This window comes from Lagenorhynchus albirostris, chromosome 14, assembly GCF_949774975.1.
Source record: "Lagenorhynchus albirostris chromosome 14, mLagAlb1.1, whole genome shotgun sequence".
Classification (NCBI taxonomy): Eukaryota; Metazoa; Chordata; class Mammalia; order Artiodactyla; family Delphinidae; genus Lagenorhynchus; species Lagenorhynchus albirostris.
The window spans coordinates 16,485,155-16,504,441 of record NC_083108.1 but is presented as its reverse complement, the minus strand read 5'-3'; the positions used below and the strand labels follow the sequence as shown (position 1 = coordinate 16,504,441).

At 47.3% G+C, this 19,287-nt stretch overlaps 1 protein-coding gene across 2 annotated transcripts in view; it reads left to right on the top strand.

Moving 5' to 3' along the window:
• The first annotated feature begins 245 nt into the window (after nt 1-245).
• Nucleotides 246-19,287, top strand: part of NEDD4L (NEDD4 like E3 ubiquitin protein ligase) — a 340,545-nt gene continuing 321,503 nt past the window's right edge. Inside the window, exon 1 of one of the 2 annotated variants that reach the window (XM_060121798.1) lies at nt 246-420. In XM_060121798.1, the coding sequence (XP_059977781.1) occupies nt 373-420 (48 nt within the window). In that variant the 5' untranslated portion in view covers nt 246-372. The remainder of the gene's footprint in view (nt 421-19,287) is intronic. The other variant, XM_060121799.1, reaches the window with a different exon arrangement.

The window sequence follows — 19,287 nt, the reverse complement described above, 5'->3', positions numbered from 1 at the left end:
AGAGCGGGGGCCGAGAGGGAGCGAGCGTGGGGGCGGACGAGCCGGGTTCCAGAGATCAGAGAGCAGGCTCGGAGAGGGGCGGAGAGCGGCGGGCGAGCTGGGAGGGAGGGAAAGCCCGGCGGGCGCTGCGCCGCCGCCGCCCGCTGCACGCCGCGCTCTCGGGACCGCCGGCCCGCAAGGCCCCGCAGCCTTCCGGGAGGAAGCGGCGCAGGCAGCGGCCGGGGCGCGCGCGCTCGGGCTCCCTCACCTGCCGGCGCCCGGCGGGACGCGCGCAGGGCCGGACGGCCCCGGAGGAGGAGGGAAGACCTGGCCGCCCGCGCCGCAGCCCAGCAGCCCGGGAGCACGTCTGATCCCGCGCGGGGGGCCGGCTCCATGGCGACCGGGCTTGGGGAGGCGGTCTACGGACTTTCGGAAGACGAGGTGAGCTGCGCCCCCTTCCCGACGGGACTCCCCGGGAGGTTCCTGTCCGGCGGCGGCAGGGAGTGGGGAGTGGGACGACCCCTTGGGTGCGCGTCCCCCGCGCCTGCAGGGGGACCCCAAAGGCGGGAGCGTCCGGGAGCGGGGTCCCGGTGGGGTGCTCGCTTCTTCCGCCCCGAGCCTGCCGCCCCTCCCCCCCGGCCCTGCGCATTGTTTGTAAATAAAGCGGCGCGACGCCCAGCGAGCCTGGGGTTCACTCGCCGCTCCCCGCCTTTGGGTGGAAGGAGGGCGCGTGCGCTTCTCAGCCCGCGTGTTCCTTTCCTCCAAGCCGCGTCTCTTGGGGCTGTGGGGCAACTTTCCGCCTTTCGCCCCTGCAGCCCTGGAGTCCATGACGTGTGTCACGTCTGGGTCGCGGGCTGGAGACCCGCGCCGCGCGGGGGAGCCCGGGGCCGCGGCAAAACCTGGATTGTCTCCCCCTGGAACTTTCTAATGATGGTGTCAGCAAGTGTTCTGATGCGTGTGTGCTTGTTACGGTGGGAGAGAGTGAAACGTTCTGAGCTGTGCGTGTCCGACCCTCTGTCTTGCAGAGTCTAAAGCCAGGAGTGTGGATTTCGGGGTCTTTTTGGTGGGGGGAGGAGGTCTAGGATGGGGGCAGGTGCTGCTGGAAACTTGGGGGAAGCTTGCAGCCCTGCCATTTTTTTTTCCCTCTCTGGGATCCAGCACCTCCGGGGTGGGTGGAGAGAGGAAAGCTCAATTGATCCTTTTTATTGATGAAGCGAATTAAGTAAGCCACGCCCCCGAGGCTGTCGATTCGCCTGGAAAGGGCTTTGTTTTTACCCTCACTCTCTCCTCGCGGGTTCCCACTCCCCCCTTTTGAGAAGATCCTGCTACATCACTGCTTAGACCTCTCCCGACTAGCCACACTCGGGTCTTATTAGTGTGTTGCTCTGCCAAAAGTGGGGTGGGCGGCTGTCGCTGGCGCGGCGTGACGGGCAAGCTGGATGGAGCAGGTAGGAGGGGTTTGCCATCTGGCGGGGCGCGCGTTCAGGTCTGGCTCCCCTTTCGAGAGGTGAATTTACAACCCAAGAGGCATTACTCAGCGGGGAGGTATTTCCTATCCTGGTTGTGCATTTCATGATAAGTTAATGTCTGGAAATTCAAGGATTTCTGGGTTTCTCTTTCTTCCTCTCCTTTCTTTTCTGAGATCCCCTCTTTCTCTGGTGATAGGGGTGGGGTTAATAGACACGACCACGTTATGGCTTCTCTCCCACCCTGGTAGTGTGTGTGTGTGTGTGTGTGTGCGCGCGCGCGCGCGCGCTGCGGAAGTGTGTAATGGAATAGGTGTTTTAGGGTGGAGAAGGTGTTGTGGGTATGTTCCCCCCCTTAATGTTGCTAGGTAAAGCTTGCTGTGGTATTTATTTTATCAAAGAATGATCACAATGCAAATAATGTGATTGGCGTTACCGATCATTTTGCCATGCTGGGCTCTTGTAAAATATTTCCCCCCCTTTTGTGCACTTACCTGAGGATGGGTGAAAAGTAACAGTGTTTCACTTACCCAGGGGGATCTCCTCTCCCTGTTTTCTCTTTGGGGAGCTTACTCTTTCATTCCCTACTTCTCCATTTAATTAGTAGCGGTAGAGGGCAGGCAGTGAGCTTTTAGAAAGGTGGTGAGATACACATTCCCAAACAAAGGGGCTTGAAGACAGATGCTTTTCATCTTAGGTCTTTTTAAAAAAATGACTTATTATGATTATTATTAAAAATCCCTGGAAAAGAGAATTCTTAAAGAGCGTTTTGGGAAAAGCAGCTGGATAAATGAATCACATGCATGTCAGTGTAGTTTCTGCTTTGTCTGCATTTACAGTTAGTGTCAGAATCGACCCAGAGCACATCTTACCACTTTTGTCTAGGTGAGTTAATACTGATGATCTTAATTGGTGTCTAGGGCAAAAGTGAAGGATGGAATGTAAACAGAATCAGGGTGTGTGTGAGTGTGTGTGTTTGTGTATGACTGGGTTCACTCCTGTATGTTGCTGGAGGGGAATTTAGGGCTGTATAGGGAATAGCAAGAGGTGATGAGGACATTATATTGATTGATTGAGTGGTGGCCATGTTGGTGATACTATTTAGTTCCACACACTATTCCAAAAGACAGGTCACATCTGTCTTCCCTTTTCAGCTTGTCCTACCAGTGGTGAGGAAAAAAAAAAAAAAAGGCAGGGCTGTTTTGATGACTTCACATTTTTATGGTATTTGCTTTTTATGGGAGGTTTCATGCTGTCAGGTTGCCCTTCGGAAGATCAGGGATTGCCTTCGTGGAATATTAACAAGAAATTGTTGAATTTGAACAGCTTGTTTTGTCTTCCTGAGTTAGCCTGTGTAAGAAAACAAATGGAAGATTTTAACAGGCTCTTAAAGTAGATGCCTGATGAAACAAACAGCAGGGTTGTTTTCCCAAGGCGTTCGCTTCAGCTCATACAGTTGGTGTGCTGTAGATCATCACAAACAAAGATATTTTGATTGCTGTGTGGAAGAGTCACCTTATAAACCTCTTAGCTAAATAGGCATTCGTACCTAGCAAATTTCATAAAAGTTTGTATTTTCATTGAAGGTTGGTGAAAAGCATTATCGTGTGTTTGGCATGCACTTAGTTGTATCCCGTCACAGAAAGACGCTTTAGCTCTAAGCACTGCTGGTGATGAAGCATTGCATTAACCCAGAAAATCGCGGGATGCCAAGACAGAGGGCATTGTTCCTAGGTCTGTCCAGCTTGTCAAATGAAAGGGATTAAATGTGGGCTTTGCTTGTGTGAGTGCATGTGCTGTTTATTTTTTATTGTGCCTTTCTGGCTGGGGTTCCTTTGGTGAATTATAGTTCATATTCACCCGGATTCAAATTAAGTCCATTTAGGTAATCAAATTTGAAATTGCTATCAGACGAAGGGCTTTTGGTATTGGAGGGATTAGCAGATTAAGCAAATTTCTGATTCAGGGCCCAGGATCAGATTTGATTTGGAATCAGAACAGTTTGGACTAGTTTCTGCGTTTGGCTTAGTTCCTTGGTGGTTTTTTGTTTTTGTTTATTTTTTGGCAAGCTGCAGCCCATTTTGGCATAGTTTACTCGTGAATGTTGCTGTGAACCTTCTGAAATCTTTTATTACAGCATCTCAGAAAGGTATCCTTTATTTACAAGATTTTCTGGTGAGTGAAAGTTTGATAACTTTTTCCTTAGATATGGCGTTTACATTTTTGGCGGTTAGAATGAAACAAATGGCATAGAGATGAAGGCCAGGCTGACGTGGGATGATACTTTGACACCCTACCTCTTTATTTTATGCAAATAACGCAAAAAATAATGCAAAAAAAATAGTTGGCTAACGTTTCATATGTTTTCTCTACACCTGGCACTGTGTTAAGCCTTTATGCACTTACCGTCTCAATTAATTGTTGTAAGAACCCAGTGAGGTGTGCTATGATTTACAGATGAGTGGAGGCTCAGAGAGGTTAAGTGACCTGCATAAGGACCCAGAGCGAGTTAAGTTGTAGAGCCAGGATTTGAACCCAGTTCTGTTGATTCCACAACCCTAGTTTTTAACATGCTCCCTCTCTTCCAAGTACTTGAAAAGTCTTCATAACTAAGTTATTCAGGATAATGTAGGAGATAAATGTCAGGGGTTGTAAACTGATGGCTTCTGGCCACAGTTGACCAGGGACCCTGCTTAGTATTATCTCCATAGTGTTTTAAATCTTGGGAATTTTCATGGAAAATGGTAAAAATCTGACTTCATTGGGGCTACATTCTCACCTGGCAAGTTAATGGGTCTGAGTTGTGGCCCTTGAGATGAGGCAGCTGTGCTACAGTTGCCACGGTCTCTTCTTCTCCTGTAGTCTTAGGAGTCTTCTTGCTCATTTGCATATAGTTACCCGCTTCATAACAAACATTTAAGGTTAACCTTTGGCATAGATACAGTATTTTCTTTACTCCAAGATGCTGTCAATTTTAAGATGCACCACTGTTTTATCGACCACTAAGAAAAGAAAAGCTGTCAAGCTGTGATAATACTGTTGATTTCGTGAAGCATCATTATTTCAGAGATGTTAAAATATGAAAACAAGGATGTGTTAGAATTCATTACTTACTCTAACCGGAAGCCTGGGATAACCCTGGGTCATTAGTTTCAAACACCACGCCCCATCAGTCAGTAATTTTTTTTGTGACTGTGTTGTGTCTTCGTTGCTGTCTGTGGGCTTTCTCTAGTTGTGGTGAGCAGGGGCTACTCTTCTTCGCGCTGCGCGGGCTTCTCATTTCGGTGGCTTCTCTTGTTGCGGAGCACGGACTCTACGCGTGTGGGCTTCAGGAGTTGTGGCACACGGGCTCAGTAGTTGTGGCTCACAGGCTCTAGAGTTCAGGCTCAGTAGTTGTGGCGCATGGGCTTAGTTGCTCTGAGGCATATTCCCAAACCAGGGATCGAACCCCATCTGCGGGTTCTTAACAACTGCGCTACCGGGAAAGTCCAGTCAATAATTTAAAGTCAACTCCACTCAGATTCCTGCTCTTCTGTCTCAGAGAAAAGGGCTAGCATAAGGGAAATGCTCTTAAGTGGACATCAGCAGAGAAGAAACAGGGAACCTAGCTGCTGGGCCACCTGATTAGCCACATGTGAGTAATTGAGAATAGTCGTTAATTTATAGAATGTGGTCCATGTGTGTTTTCTAGAGATTACTTGAGAAACCCTGCAGGCCATCTTTGCAGCTGTGCAAAAAATGGTCACAAGATTGCTTTCAGAAATTACAGTTTGGGTATTGTTTGGATCTGAAGGAGGGTGCTGAGAGGCCACTTCTCAGAGGAACATAAGCCTTGTCCCTTCCAGCTCCAAGTGCCTGCCTGAGTCAGGCCTATCCCTGCTGGTCGGGGAGCTCTCTACCCAGGACATGGGCTACCCCAGTTACATGTGTCATTACTGCTAACATTTGAGAAACAGATCCTAAAAGGGCCTAGGTTTTATGGTGACATTTGAAAGCAGTTTTTAAAATCGGCCAATATAATGTACTGGTTTTGTTTTGCTTTGTTTTGCGATACGCGGGCCTCTCACTGCTGTGGCCTCTCCCGTTGCGGAGCTCAGGCTCTGGACGCGCAGGCTCAGCGGCCATGGCTCACGGGCCCAGCCGCTCCGCGGCATGTGGGATCTTCCCGGACCTGGGCACGAACCCGTGTCGCCTGCATCGGCAGACGGACTCTCAACCACTGCGCCACCAGGGAAGCCCTAACGTATTGTTTTAAATTCTCCTCTCTGTTGGTTTTTCTTTGCTTCAAGGAGTCTATGGAATTTGCAAGAAATTGACATTCTAATGTATAGTCTGCTGAATTTTATAGTCAGAATGTTTATTTGAATTATGTCCTCACTGAAAAGTAGTTTCCTTAAGGAATACAATTTTTTGGTCAAAGGCATGAGGAGAGTGGCAAATGGGAATCCTCAGATGACTGCAGTTCTTTTCCATGTGGAATGCAATTTAATTTTAATTTTAAAATTATATTTCATTTTTTTGGCCTCGCCGTGAGGCTTGCGGGATCTTAGTTTCCCAACCAGGGATTGAACCCTTGCCCCCTTCAGTGGAAGTGCAGAGTCCTAACCACTGGACCACCAGGGAAGTCCCCAGAATGCAATTTAAAGGGAAGTGATTGAATGGGGCCTGGGCACCTGTCTCTTCAATGCAGCGAGTGCCCACATCACCAAGGAAACTTCCTTGGAAAGTTGTTTGGGAATTGTGGGAGCATCTGTATGCTTGGTATACATTCAGGAGAAACATGAATAATCTCAAGGAAGAAACCCCTGACGTTAAGAATGGTTTCAGAATGTGACATTATCACAGCAGTACTTTAGAATTCCTGCTACATTGCTTCTGCACGCACCCCGAAGGGAAGAAACTGTATGTTCATTGATAATTCATAACCTTTCTGTATTGTGCAGTTATTTATATAATACCATAAAAACATGGTAGTATGTGACTGGTGGAAGAAACAAATTAATTTCTCTGTGATAGATTGAGATCATATTAAATTTTTAATTTTGAGTTAAGAAGACGTTTAAACAGGTTTTATTGCTGCTTTTGAATTTTGGGTCCTAGACAAGTAACAGCAATCAAAAGAGACCCTAACTGGAGTTTTTAAGCATTTTGATGTGGTAGGTCTTTGAGTAAGTGTTTCTGTCCTACTGATAGATTTGGGAATTGGTAATAAACCTGACTACATAGTGATCTTTTGACAATCCATGTAAAAGGATTAAAATAATAAACGAGTCATATGATGATGATAAGTATTAAGGTCGTAGGATTAAGGAAGAGCATGAGAAGTGTGACAGTGTTACTTTCTGTTTTTATATTGTTTCTCTTCCAGGTCACAGTATAAACAAATATATTTCATTTTCCGACTATAGGTGGCAACGTTTGTACTGTTTCTGTTTAACGATGTTACTGTTGGCGTTGCTTGTTGGTGGAATATAGAAATGGGAGGATAATTTAGAGATGAGGATAAAGAAACTAGATTTAGAAAACAATATTCTCCTATTAACTAAAAAGTCAGTTCTTTACTAAAAACACTTAAAGTGATATTTCTCATTGTGGGCAGTATCAGGAATCATCTGTTTTCCAAGTTTTTCAGGGTTCCTCTTATCCAGAACATATTAAAATTTGGGGGAGGGACACGCATTTGGATTTGGGGGAAAAAGCCCCATAACCTACAGACACACAGGAAAGGTCCTTTGAGAACCACTGTCACATCCTTTCTTCTTGGGTGCATAAGGACTTCTGAATAATTCTACTTGCATTGTACAGACCGTTTCATGATTGCTGTCATTGACTTTGAGAGAAACTAACAATCTTCACTACTCCCGGGTATTGAATTGCTGGAGATATTCTTGGTTCCTGAGGCAAGACCGCGGCTCAGGTTCCGGCAGAGAGAAAAGCAGTGCTTAGAGATCTGGGACACTTATTTCATGGAAATGTAAGATCTCCTATAGGCATAATGTTTTATTCTGAACCCGTGTGGCCTGAATTAGGCTTTAGGTGAGAAGAGCTGTGTTACATAAGCACGTCCCAGGTAATGAGCTTGAATTTGACGCTTTGGTCGACTTTTTTTCCCTGAGTTCAGAGTCCCGTATTGATTCAAAACTGGCCAAGTTTAATGGTGAGCCTATCAGATTCCCTTGCTGTCATCAAATTCACTGTTTGGTGACTTCTTGGCAGGCAAGCGTCCACTGAGAGATTTCGTATTCTTTTTATGCTTCCTATTCACCAGGAAAAAAGGGCCATTCAAAAATGACTTTTCTTTTAGTGTAAAATGCTGCGACGTGAAATCCATCCTGTGAAGATGCCCCCTGGCGGGGTTTGTAGGGATGGTGGCCCCATGCAGGGGATGAACACACCCAGGGAATAGTCCCATTGCTGGTTAGGGTGGTGGCCCATCACCCGGGACTTGTCAGGGTTTCCCAGATAATGCTGAAGTGAATTTTTTTTTTTTTTGCGGTACGCGGGCCTCTCACTGTTGTGGCCTCTCCCGTCGCGGAGCACAGGCTCCGGACGCACAGGCTCAGCAGCCATGGCTCACGGGCCCAGCCGCTCCGCGGCATGTAGGATCCTCCCGGACCGGGGCACGAACCCGTGTCCCCCGCATCGGCAGGCGGACTCTCAACCACTGCGCCACTTGAGTGGCTTAGGTCACCTCTGTGGTCACCTCTGTCTTCCAGATGGAGACAGTGTGTTCCATCTGTGTGACTAGGTCCCTCCGGACTGAGGGAGCAGACCCGGGTGGGGACCCTGTGGAACAGCGACAAGGGCCTGAGCTGTGCCTCTTGTGATTCTTTTTTTTTTTTTTTTTTGTGCCTCTGATTCTTGCCTTTGTTAATACAGTTTTCATATTTTAATTATATTTCCCATTTTCAGCCTTGTTCAAGGCCCGGCTCTTCCTGGTCTCCTCAGGCGCAGTTCTGGATCACACTTCGTGTCTTTTAGAGCACTTTGTAAAGCTGGACTTGCCCTTGTGGGTTGTCATAGTAGTGAGGCAGCTGCAGCGAGAAAGATGGACGATTCACGCCCACCTGGCTGGAGGTCACGTGGAGCAGCCCCAGTTGAGCATCTGTTTTAATGTTTAAAACTTCAAAGTTAAACAGGTTTTTGGCGATCTGTGTGACTTAAAGTTTTGAATGTACATATTGGCCACCGTGTTAGGTGTCACCAATGTGGGGACTCCAGGGAAGACAGGCTTGGGTCCCAGGTAATGGAGCAGACGACGAAGATCCTCTCTACTAACTTTTCCTGGTGTTTAACTGAAGGTGTTTGTATCGAAAGGGTTAGTTTTTATTTACATGTATTAAGTTTTGCTTTTTAGTGCTGGAAGTCACCTTGGTCTGGTTTTCCCAGAAAATGAAAGCAAGCCGATGGTACTTAGAGACTTATTTTGCTTCGTAAGCACTCAGTATTAACTATTCATGAGAAAAAGTGGGCGGATGTGTATCCCGCTCAATTAGAAGCTCTACATACTTCCGACTCTCCCAGCTACTATCAGCTCTCGAAGAATGGGAATCCGTTAAATATCCTGTGCTTTCTTTTCTAAGTCTCCATTTTTTTCCTCTCTCAGTTAATCAGTGGTTTATCTTTGGGTGTCACCAGAGTGCTAACTTCATCTTCATTGGCAATTTGGTAAGGAAAGGGGAAGGAGTGTGGGGTTTAAAAAAAAAAGCAAAACCGAGCATCAGTTTGCTTCCTTCTATCCTTTCTTCTCATTCCTTTTGTGTTTTGTATACTGTGTGTGATGATTAGGAAGCAGCTGTAATTAACAGTAAGTTGGTTTTTAAACTTGGAACTGGCTGTATTTCCTTCTCGCCTGTTAACTCCTGAGGATAAATGAACGTGGTTCTTGAATTAAGCTGTAACTAGAGTGAGCTGAACTCTGTTGATTTTGAGTTCCAGAGTATGTTTTTGCTGATAACTGAGAAGTTGGTATGGGCTGCGCTGCCTGCCTTTGGAATAGAGGTCTTAATTGTCAGTGCGTGTTATTAGTGAAAGAGAACATTTTTTTTTAGATGGAATTTCTTCAGGTTTATTGAGATATACTTGACATATAACATTGTATAAGTTTAAGGTCTACAACATGATGATTTTTTTAAATATATTTTTTAACATCTTTATTGGAGTATAATTGCTTTACAGTGGTGTGTTAGTTTTTGCTGTATCACAAAGTGAATCAGCTATACGTGTACCTATATCCCCATATCCCCTCCCTCTTGCATCTCCCTCCACCCTCCCTATCCCACCCCTCTAGGTGGACGGACACAAAGCACCGAGCTGATCTCCCTGTGTGATGCGGCTGCTTCCCACTAGCTAGCTATTTTTACATTTGGTAGTGTATATATGTCCATGCCACTCTCAGTGAAAGAGAACATTTAAGCTGGAACTAAGAGCTTTTCCTCCTTTGCTGGGAGAAGTGAGATGGAGAAGGGTATTTATTGTGCAGCCACAAGGATGGGAGAGGGGGTGGGGAGATATTGAAGAATATTTAATAACATGGAGATGACAGTAATATAATAGTACGTGGGAAAAGTAGGTTACAAAACACTGGGTGTGCTGTTTCTCCAAAACAGTAGAATCCTATTGTGGTTAAAAGTGTTTATGCATAGGGCTTCCCTGGTGGCGCAGTGGTTGAGAGTCCGCCTGCCGATGCAGGGGACACGGGTTCGTGCCCCGGCCCGGGAGGATCCCACATGCCGCGGAGCGGCTGGGCCCGTGAGCCATGGCCGCTGAGCCTGCGCGTCCGGAGCCTGTACTCTGCAACGGGAGAGGCCACAACAGTGAGAGGCCCGCGTACCGCAAAAAAAAAAAAAAAAAAAAAAGGTGTTTATGCATAGGAAAAATGACCAGGAATATAACCCATGATGTTAATGGCAGTTATCTTTAAACAAAGGAATTACAGGTACTTTTTCTTGTCTTTTTTGTTTGCTTAATGTTTTCTATATTTCTACAACAAACTTTTTTTTTTCTTAACATAAGGATAAGTCTGAAAATGAGGTAGAAAGAAACCTCCCAAATGCATGTGCTTCAGGCTTTGGGTAAAATTAGAGCACTTGTTCCATCCAGATATTATAGTGTTTGCTCAGTTGAGCACATTTTATCAACGCCCTGCTTTGTGCTTTGTATCTGAGGACATCAAGGTCATTGCGTTGCCACTTGTGCCTTTCAGTAGGCTCCCAAGGTGGGAAGTGGAGGGGAGAGGTAAAAGGTTGGTTATTTTTTCAGAAAAAGTGGCTGGTCAATCCGACCTTCTTTTCACCAGCAGCTTGCAAACTAGATGTTTCATTTTCTCCACTGTAGACACGTATGATTTTTCATCCTTCAGGGCACTACAGTTGCATTAAAGTCATTTAAATCTTTAGTAGTGTTCTGACTTTTTCGTGTGTGTACTATGAAAATTGTGACCTGTGATCAAACTCAAATTTGTTTCTCTGTATTTTGTCTTCTTGGGTTTCGAGTGAGAGGTCTTGTTGTTACCTAATTGCAGCCTTGAGTAGCGTTTAGATATCAAGGTGATAACTGAATAGCTATAGTCATAGGGACACATAACAGAGTGGCTGGAAGCTCTTCTTTGTTTTGCCTTCAAGCTAAGTAACGTCCCTTGAGTAACGTCCCTCAAGGGTCATTGTTTCCCAGGGTATGTTTCATTGTTGTTCGTTCCTCAACGGAAGGACAGAGTTGGCAAATACTATGTTACATCTAACCTGGGACATCACTCTATCCGCCTTCCATCAGCCTTTTAGTGTTTCTGAAATAAGGATGCATCTTACAGTTGATAAGTGTGTTTAATGTGGTGGTAGGTTCCTTGCACGCTTATCTCCTCCGTATCCCCCATCGTCCCCAAAGTTACAGCTTACAGGTGATGGTATCTTAGAATTGTGGCACTTGAGTTGGCCAATCTCAACTTGTGTGTTATGGTAGATCCTTGATAGCTGTTATGGCGACTCCAGCCTCATCTCTCTTGTTCAGTTATGATGTGTCTATTAAGAAGTACCCACCTGGACCGTAGGACAAGGGCCAGCTCAATGATATCATCGAGGAATCAAGTTTGTTTTTCACGACTCCGCTATCTACAGCCTGGCCCTGTTCAGAGGCCTTATTGGTCTGAGGGTGGCTGCCAGTGGTGCTTAGAGCTTTGTTCTCTTTTCCTCCTTGCAGAGGAAAGATAATCGCTTCCTGTGGCTTTCCGCTTAAGATAAATGAAATTTCATTCCCATAATCACCCAGGAAATCTCTCGTTGTCTCTCACTGGCCCACAGAAGCTTCGTTCTGCTCATCCCTCAACCAGCCAGCGGGAAAGAGGGGGTGGAATTACCTTTATTGCCTTACTGTTTCAGCCCATAGTGCACCTGTTGGATAATTCACCCACCTTCAGAAATGTCCATGACTTCATGAAATCACATGCTTCCTTTCCCCAGGGAGGCAACCCAGATATTCATTTAAGTATTGCAGGGATCTCTGGGTGATACACTGTCACTTCTCTTCCACCTGAAAGAAGGTGTTTTTTTTGATCTAGTGACTATGGCTTAATTGGTTATGTTCCCCCCAACCATCCAGCCTCCAGTGGTGAAGAAGGAACAGGTTATTACAATAAACCTCCCGTTTGGAGAGGGAGAAAATAGGGAAGCTCAGGGTGGATGGTTGCTGGCGGAACAGGAGTAATGAGTTGTTGCCCTGGTCAGCCAGTCCGGCAGCTTCCAGCTCTGCTGCGTTGTGTCCAGTGTGAGGATCCTCCTTGGTCCTTGTCTTCTGCAGCCGTGCCTGGATGGATGGGAACTGGCAGAGCGCCTCCTCTTGGGTCCTGCTTGGTGTGAGTTTGGGACTGCAGGGTGGTTTGTCTGGGAGTTGAGCAGCCATAGGCTGGCATCATCTGAGCTGAATACGTGGCAGTGTTGCTCCCATGAAAACTTAGGTTCCGGGTGTTTTTGCTTCCAGTCAATTCCATGGGCTGGTAGTGACAGCCAGTGATCTTATCTAGATGAAGTCGGTGCTTCTGGGAATTTCTGTGTCTTAGTGACAGGTCTCTATGCCCTACTCATCCCATTGTTTCTGCCTCAGGGTGATTCGAAAAATAGCCTCCGATGAAGAGGCACAAAGTTTGGGTCCAGCAGACAACAGGGCACTTAAACTCACTCTCCCTTTGCTTTACCTGCTCAGAATGACCAACTTCTCCAGCCTGGTACTGTGGGACTCACAGGACCCTCTGCCTACCCCACCCCCCTTCGGGCATTCCAATTTTATTGATAATGCTACCGTATCACAAAATCTGTGATAGTTAGGGCTCTTGATTGCAAGCAACAGCGACCAATTCTGATGAATTTGAGCAGAAAGGGATTTATTGAAGGCATTTTGCATAGCACAGAGGTACCTGTGCCAAACCTGGGCAGCCAAACCTGGGCAGTGGTCAGGGACTCAGGGAGGCTGGACACCCAGAATTGCAGCCAGAGAGCCTGCAGGAAGCATCTGACAAGGGCTCCAGGGCTCTTAGACGCTGAATGCCACCTCCGACAGTGTTCCCCACCCGTCTCTGGATGCCGTGTGGCAGGGCTCCACCTGCTGTAGCTGCATCAGCTCTCTCATTTCCTACTTGTGTTGCGGGTCCTCACAACCGCTCTCAGTCTCCATGATTCAGCAGAAGGACTCACAAGACCCAGAAATGGGTACACTGACAGTTACAGTTTATTACGTGAAAGGGTAACAAAGCAAAATCAGTAAAGCTGGATAAAGATGCCCGGAGTGACATCCGGAGGAAACCAGCCGGGAGCTTCCAAGAGGCCTCCTCCAGGGGTGTCACACAGGATGTGCTTAATTCCTCTATCAGCTACTGTGATCACGTATAGGAAACGTTGTCTACCAGGGAATCTCATTGGAGACTCAGTGCCCAAGCTTTTTATTGGGGACTGATTGTGTAAGTGCCCTCTGCCTACCATGTACTAAAATTCCAGGCTCCCAGAAGGAAGGCAGGTGTTTGCACAGTCTGGGCACGCCGAGGCACACTTAGCATTTAGGGAACGTTTATATCAGTGGAGGGAAGCCAGCCAATCTTGCAAGTGGGCTTTCTAAGGATAGCAGCCTCAGGCCCGCTACACTGATTCTTTTCTGCCCACTGTCTCTTTGCGTCCCTAGTGGGAAAACTCAGGCAGGAGCCTCTGATTGGCTCACCACAACCATGGGCTTACATCCTTGCTGCTGGGGGAGGGGTGCGACGAGTCTGTTTCTTCCCCTTTTAAACTTTTGGTTTCTGTAGTGGGAGCTGGACCCAGCCTCCCACCAGAACTCACGCTGTGGGAATCCCCAAACACAGGAAGTGGTGTCTGATGCTGGGAAGCGCAGCATCCCTCTTCCCAGAAGCAGATGCCTCTTAAGCATGAATCAGGCCCTTCGTGGTGAATGAAGGGTTGCATGAAGGGTTGCAGCAGTGAGGCTGGGTGGTGTGAACATTTGCCATCTCGGCATTAGGGAGAGGCTGTGACATGTTTTTGCAAATTTCACGTCCCTGAGGGGGGCAAAGTGCCCCCGCCGGGTGCCATGGGTGTGCACCTGCTCTTCAAGAACCTATAGTATACTATAACAGCAGTTCAGCTGAGAGCTGAATGAGGTGTTGACAGCTGCTTGAGGTTTGGGGACAGAATATTCCAGACAGTGGGGATAGCAAACACAGAGGCAACAAGCTTGAGGAACAGAGAGAGAATTAGCCTGGCTGGAGCATGGGGGGCGGGGGTACTGGCAGGCAATGGTCGGGGGTGTGGACAGGGGACCGATCCAGAGGGCTGGGTTTTCTCAGCACAGTTGGGGAGCCATTGGAGGGTTTTAAGCAGAGGAGTAGCAGAATCTGATTTGTGGCTTGAAGCACCTCTGGGGAGAAAGGACTGTTGGGGCAAGGACAAGAATGAAAGCAAGGAGACCAGTCGGTAAACTCCAGTACTGGTTGGTCGAGAGGTGGTGGTGGGCTGGGGTCCAAGGAAGGGCACAGCGCAGTGTGGTGACGTGGATGGATTTGGCCTGTATTTTGGAGGAATTGCCTGGCTCTTGACAGACGGATATGGAGTTACCACGCAGGATTATGGTGTGAGCAATTAGGTGGTCAGTTACCGAGAGGAAGATCTCGAGAGGAAGAAGATTAAGGGGAAATGGGGAAATCCAAAGGGCTGTTTTGATTAGGTTAAGAGTAACATACCTACTCAGCCTCCCGATGATGCCAGCGCGCAGGTAGGTATAAGCATCTGGAGCCCAGTGGAACTATCGGGGCAGGGGTGGGACGTTGGGGTCCTCAGCATGTGGTTAGCTTGTGGGGCCTGGGAACTCGGAGAAATGAGGACTAGTGAGAGGAGAGCACAGGCCCTGGGTCTGTCAGCCTTTGGAGGTCTGGGCGAGGAGGCGTGGCCTGTAACCACGTGTGGCCTCGGGAAGGCTGCGGGGGTGGGGTGGGGTAGTGGGAGTGGTCAGCAGCATCCGGTGGCAGGAGGACAGTGAGTGTGTGTGGACGTGGCTAGGTGGATGCCCTGCTGATCAGGAGTGGGGGAAGGGATGCCCCAGGCAGGAGAGGAAGGAAATGTGGGCATGCAGAGGCAACTCTTCAAAGGAATTTTGCTGTGAACAGGAGTGAAGAGACGTGGCTGCAGCTAAGCAGGGGCCAGGGTCCTGGAGGATGTTTTCTTTTCTCCAGTTGGGAGATACCAGTGTGTGTGTGGTTGTGGCAGAGAGGGAGAAGGCGATGCAGAAAGTGGATCGGCTCGTGCAGTGAGGTTGGGGTGAAGGCCGAGGGGCTGGCTCTTAGGTGATCACAGCTGTAGAATTTCTGGGCCTACATTTGACATCATCTTGGTGTCGCCGTAAGTGATCCTTCAGTGTCTCAAGCTAAGGAAATAGGACCAAAATTGACTTAATACACCAGTGATGTCCTGCTGCCCAGTGAATGGCAAATAATTGTGTGCCTGGCCGTGTGAACAGAAGTTTCCATTTGCAGTTAAAAAGGCGTGGGAGAGGGCTTCCCTGGTGGCGCAGTGGTTGAGGGTCCGCCTGCCGGTGCAGGGGACACGGGTTCGTGCCCCGATCCGGGAAGATCCCACGTGCCGCGGAGCGGCTGGGCCCGTGAGCCATGGCCGCTGAGCCTGCGCGTCCGGAGCCTGTGCTCTGCAACGGGAGAGACCACAACAGTGAGAGGCCCGCGTACCGCAAAAAAAAAAAAAAAAAAAAAAAAAGGCGTGGGAGAATTGAGTCGACATCAAACACAGCTGGTAGCAGACCCACATGGAACCCCCAAGGAACCAGTGTGGTGACAGCTACTGCCATAGACCGTAGACCTAGTTTTACACTTCTGTAAATGAAATATCAATCAAAGAATTTCAGACAGCACAGAGAGGAGAGTTGAGAATTTTTTAACCCTTTAAACTGAGCATCAGGCTTGAGAAGTACTGTTCTAATGAGTGGTTGAGAACCACAGTTCACTTTCTGGGGTCCTTGGACCTTACTTCTCCATTCGAAGCCCTTTTATAGTCTTATATTTTGTATATTGTTATTTTGTAACAATCACCTTCAGTCTTGTTAGAATGAGGCTGGTCTTAATACACAAAAAGAAGATTAAAGAGTACAGGAAGGGGCGGGAGTGACCAATAATGGACAATTTGATGGATGGGATGAGATGAGTTGGTAACTCCCAAATTTTGTAACATCCTGTCACTCCAGGGAGGAGGGACTTCTCAGCTTCCCAGTCTTTTTTTTTTTTAATGATTAAAAAAAAATTGAAGTATAGGGAATTCCCTGGCAGTCCAGTGGTTAGGACTCTGCGCTCTCACTGCCGAGGGCCCGGGTTCAATCCCTGGTAGGGGAACTAAGATCCCATATTCCACATGCTGTGCGGTGCGGCCAGGAAAAAAAGAAAATTGACGTAATGTTAATTTACAATATTATGTTAGTTTCAAGTGTACAGCAAAGTGATTCAGTTACACATACATAAATAGATGTGTGTTTATATGTATATACACTCTTTCAGATTCTTTTCCATTATAGTTTATTACAAGATGTTGAGTATAGTTCCTTATGCTATATAGTGGTTCCTTGTTTACCTGTTTCATACCCAGTAGTGTGTGTATGTTAATCCCAAACTCCTACTTTATCTCAGTTTCCCAGTCTTGTTGTGGTGATTTTAACACCTGGGCAACAAAGAACTTGCCCTTCTTTGCCAGGTGACCTTAATTCTAGAGTCTGCGAAATGATGGTTTCAAGCAGATGCTCTGGTCTGGGCAGTGGCAGTTTCAAGGATTTCTTTGCCCTTTTAAAGAATCTGTGGAAACTAAAAACCAGTGTAAAATGATCAAAGGTGAGTCTGTGCCCTTCTTCTTTGGAATGTGTTTGCCTTTTACGGGGGCTTAGAGAAGCAGGAGACCTTTTAGAATTTTAGGGAAGGAGGATAGTTAAGAAAATTTTAAGTAAGTAATGATATAGACTAGAAAAATGGAGGGGTAATCTGTATGGCATGAGCAAATAAGGGTTTTTTTGGACCAGCTGATCTGGTGAGATTGTCTAATCTGAGATTCTGTCTTGTGTGGGGCAGCCACGCACGGGGCCTGATGTTGTGCTGGGGACTGAGATGGCCAGTGGCACACAGCCCTTGCTCTGAGGGTCTGACCTGCTTGAGGCGGGCATGTAAACAGCAATCACTTGTGGTCAGTGAAGTAGTAGCAATAACTGTGCAGGACGGTGCTGTTGAGTCTGGGCTGTGAAGGTGGGTGGAAAACACTGGTGTCCGGCTTCGAACACTGACATCTGAGCTGAGTTTTAGATTAAAATAAGCCAGTAGTTAAAATTCAGGCACTTTTCATGTGCTAGGTGCTGATGTGTATATCTGACGAAAACTCGTGGAGTCTTCACAGCAGCTCTTGGAGGTGGGTACTTTTATCTCCATCTCACAGATGGGAAAACTGAGGCACAGAGAGGTTAGCTAACTTGCTTGGGGGTCACAGAGCTAGTAAGTGGCAGAGCCAGGACTCGAACCAAGGCACTCTGGCTGCAGAGCTTGTGGGTGGAACCACCACCCCATGGTGTCTCGGAGCAGTTCTCCAGGGAGTGGGGAGGAAGGACAGCAGAGGCATGGGTGGCCCAAGTCACAGGAGGAAGTGGCTCTGTGTGAATAGCCTTGTGGACCTTGTCAAGGAACTGGAACTTTATCTTCTGAAGTGCTTTGAGAACCCACGTAGATCTGTGCTTTTCTAATGCTCACCACGCAGCACCGGAAGAATGGATGTGAGGTTGGACCACAGTGGGAGGTCCTGCAGCTGGCTGGGCAGAGTTGGTGGTGATGACAGTGGAACCAACCAAGCCGGCGGGGAGGCGGTATAAATGCAGGAGGTATATAGGAGACGGAAGGCATTGGATGTGGTTACTGATTGATTAGCTGAGAAAAAGGGAGCAGTCTAGAATAAATCCCCGCCACCCAGGTTTGTTTCAGAAGACTATTGGATGAGAGGAAGGGAGAAACCCTTTTTAAAATTAAATATTTACTAAATACCTGGTACAGTGGTTTTAAACTGTGGAGTAAGCCCCCTGCCCCCTGAAACACCTGGCAGTGCCTGGAGACATTTTTGGTTGTTACAACTTAGGAGGTGCTACCGGCATCTAGTGGGTAAGGCCAGGGCTGCTGCTAAACATCCTATAAGGCACGGGATGGCTGCCACGATGAAGAACTATCTGGCCCCAAATGCCAATAGTGCCAAGGTGCAGAAGCCCTGCACTAGTATATACCAGTTTTACGTGGTTATCTAATTTAATCCATTAACCCATCATGTGAGATTGTTAAATATTCTTTTCCACGTTTTTCAGATGACAAAAGCAAGGCTTAGAGAGCATGGGTGGCTTGGCCAGAGCCACAGAGCTAGTTAAGTGCCGGAGTTGGAATTTGAACCCGGGTCTTCTGTCTGTCCCAGTGTAGACGTGCCCTTTTCAGTTCTCCTGCTGTTTTATTCCTTGCAGAGCTGCAAAGGAAGAGGCACATTGAATTGTGGGGCTCTTTTTTCTATAGTGCTGGCTCCAGACTGGAGAAGGCAGGAAGGAAGGTGGTTATTTATACGCAGCTCTGCACAGGATCGAATTTTCCAGTCCTGAAGGCCTTACAGCAGGGAGTTCACAGAAGTTATCACTGTCTAGATGTCGGCTTTCTCCTGCAAATATGAATATGCACCATCTTTTCCTTTTAAAAATACTACTGTTAAATTAAGGTAAAATAAAATGTGAAAATGATCATTTTAAGCCCTGTTTATTCCCTGTGCATATTAACCATTGCAGCTTCTCAGTAATTTAATTACTGAGTATCCCTTGGGGGAGAGATTGGGAGGGTCATTCGGGACTGCTCTGGATTTAGAGATAGCAGAACTGTTAAAAATACCTTGATTTGCCAGAGGTAAGGAGCCCTTTTGAGAATTAGTTTGCTTTAGTGTGGTCTGGAATGACAAGAGGGCTCTTGATGGCTCAAGAGAGAGTGTGGGGTTTAGAATTCTGTCAGCTGCTGTCTGCTTTTAATGGTTATTATCTGGTTCCCAGGCAGCCTTCCTTGGTGGCCCGTGATAGTAGAGGCTTAGGGACAGAGTTTCCACATTTGAACTCTCTGTAATGTCATCTTACCGGTGTTTTCAAGGTTATGCATTTTAAGATACAGTCTTTCGATGGTGATCTGAATGAGGCTGCCCTGCTGAGATAGGTTTTTGTGGGCATGATTTCTCTGCATAAAACAGTCTTTGTGTTGACCCCAAGTCCCGTTTTGTGTCTGGCCTCCCAGCGGCCTGGTGCTTGCTTGGTTGGACTGCTGGGACCA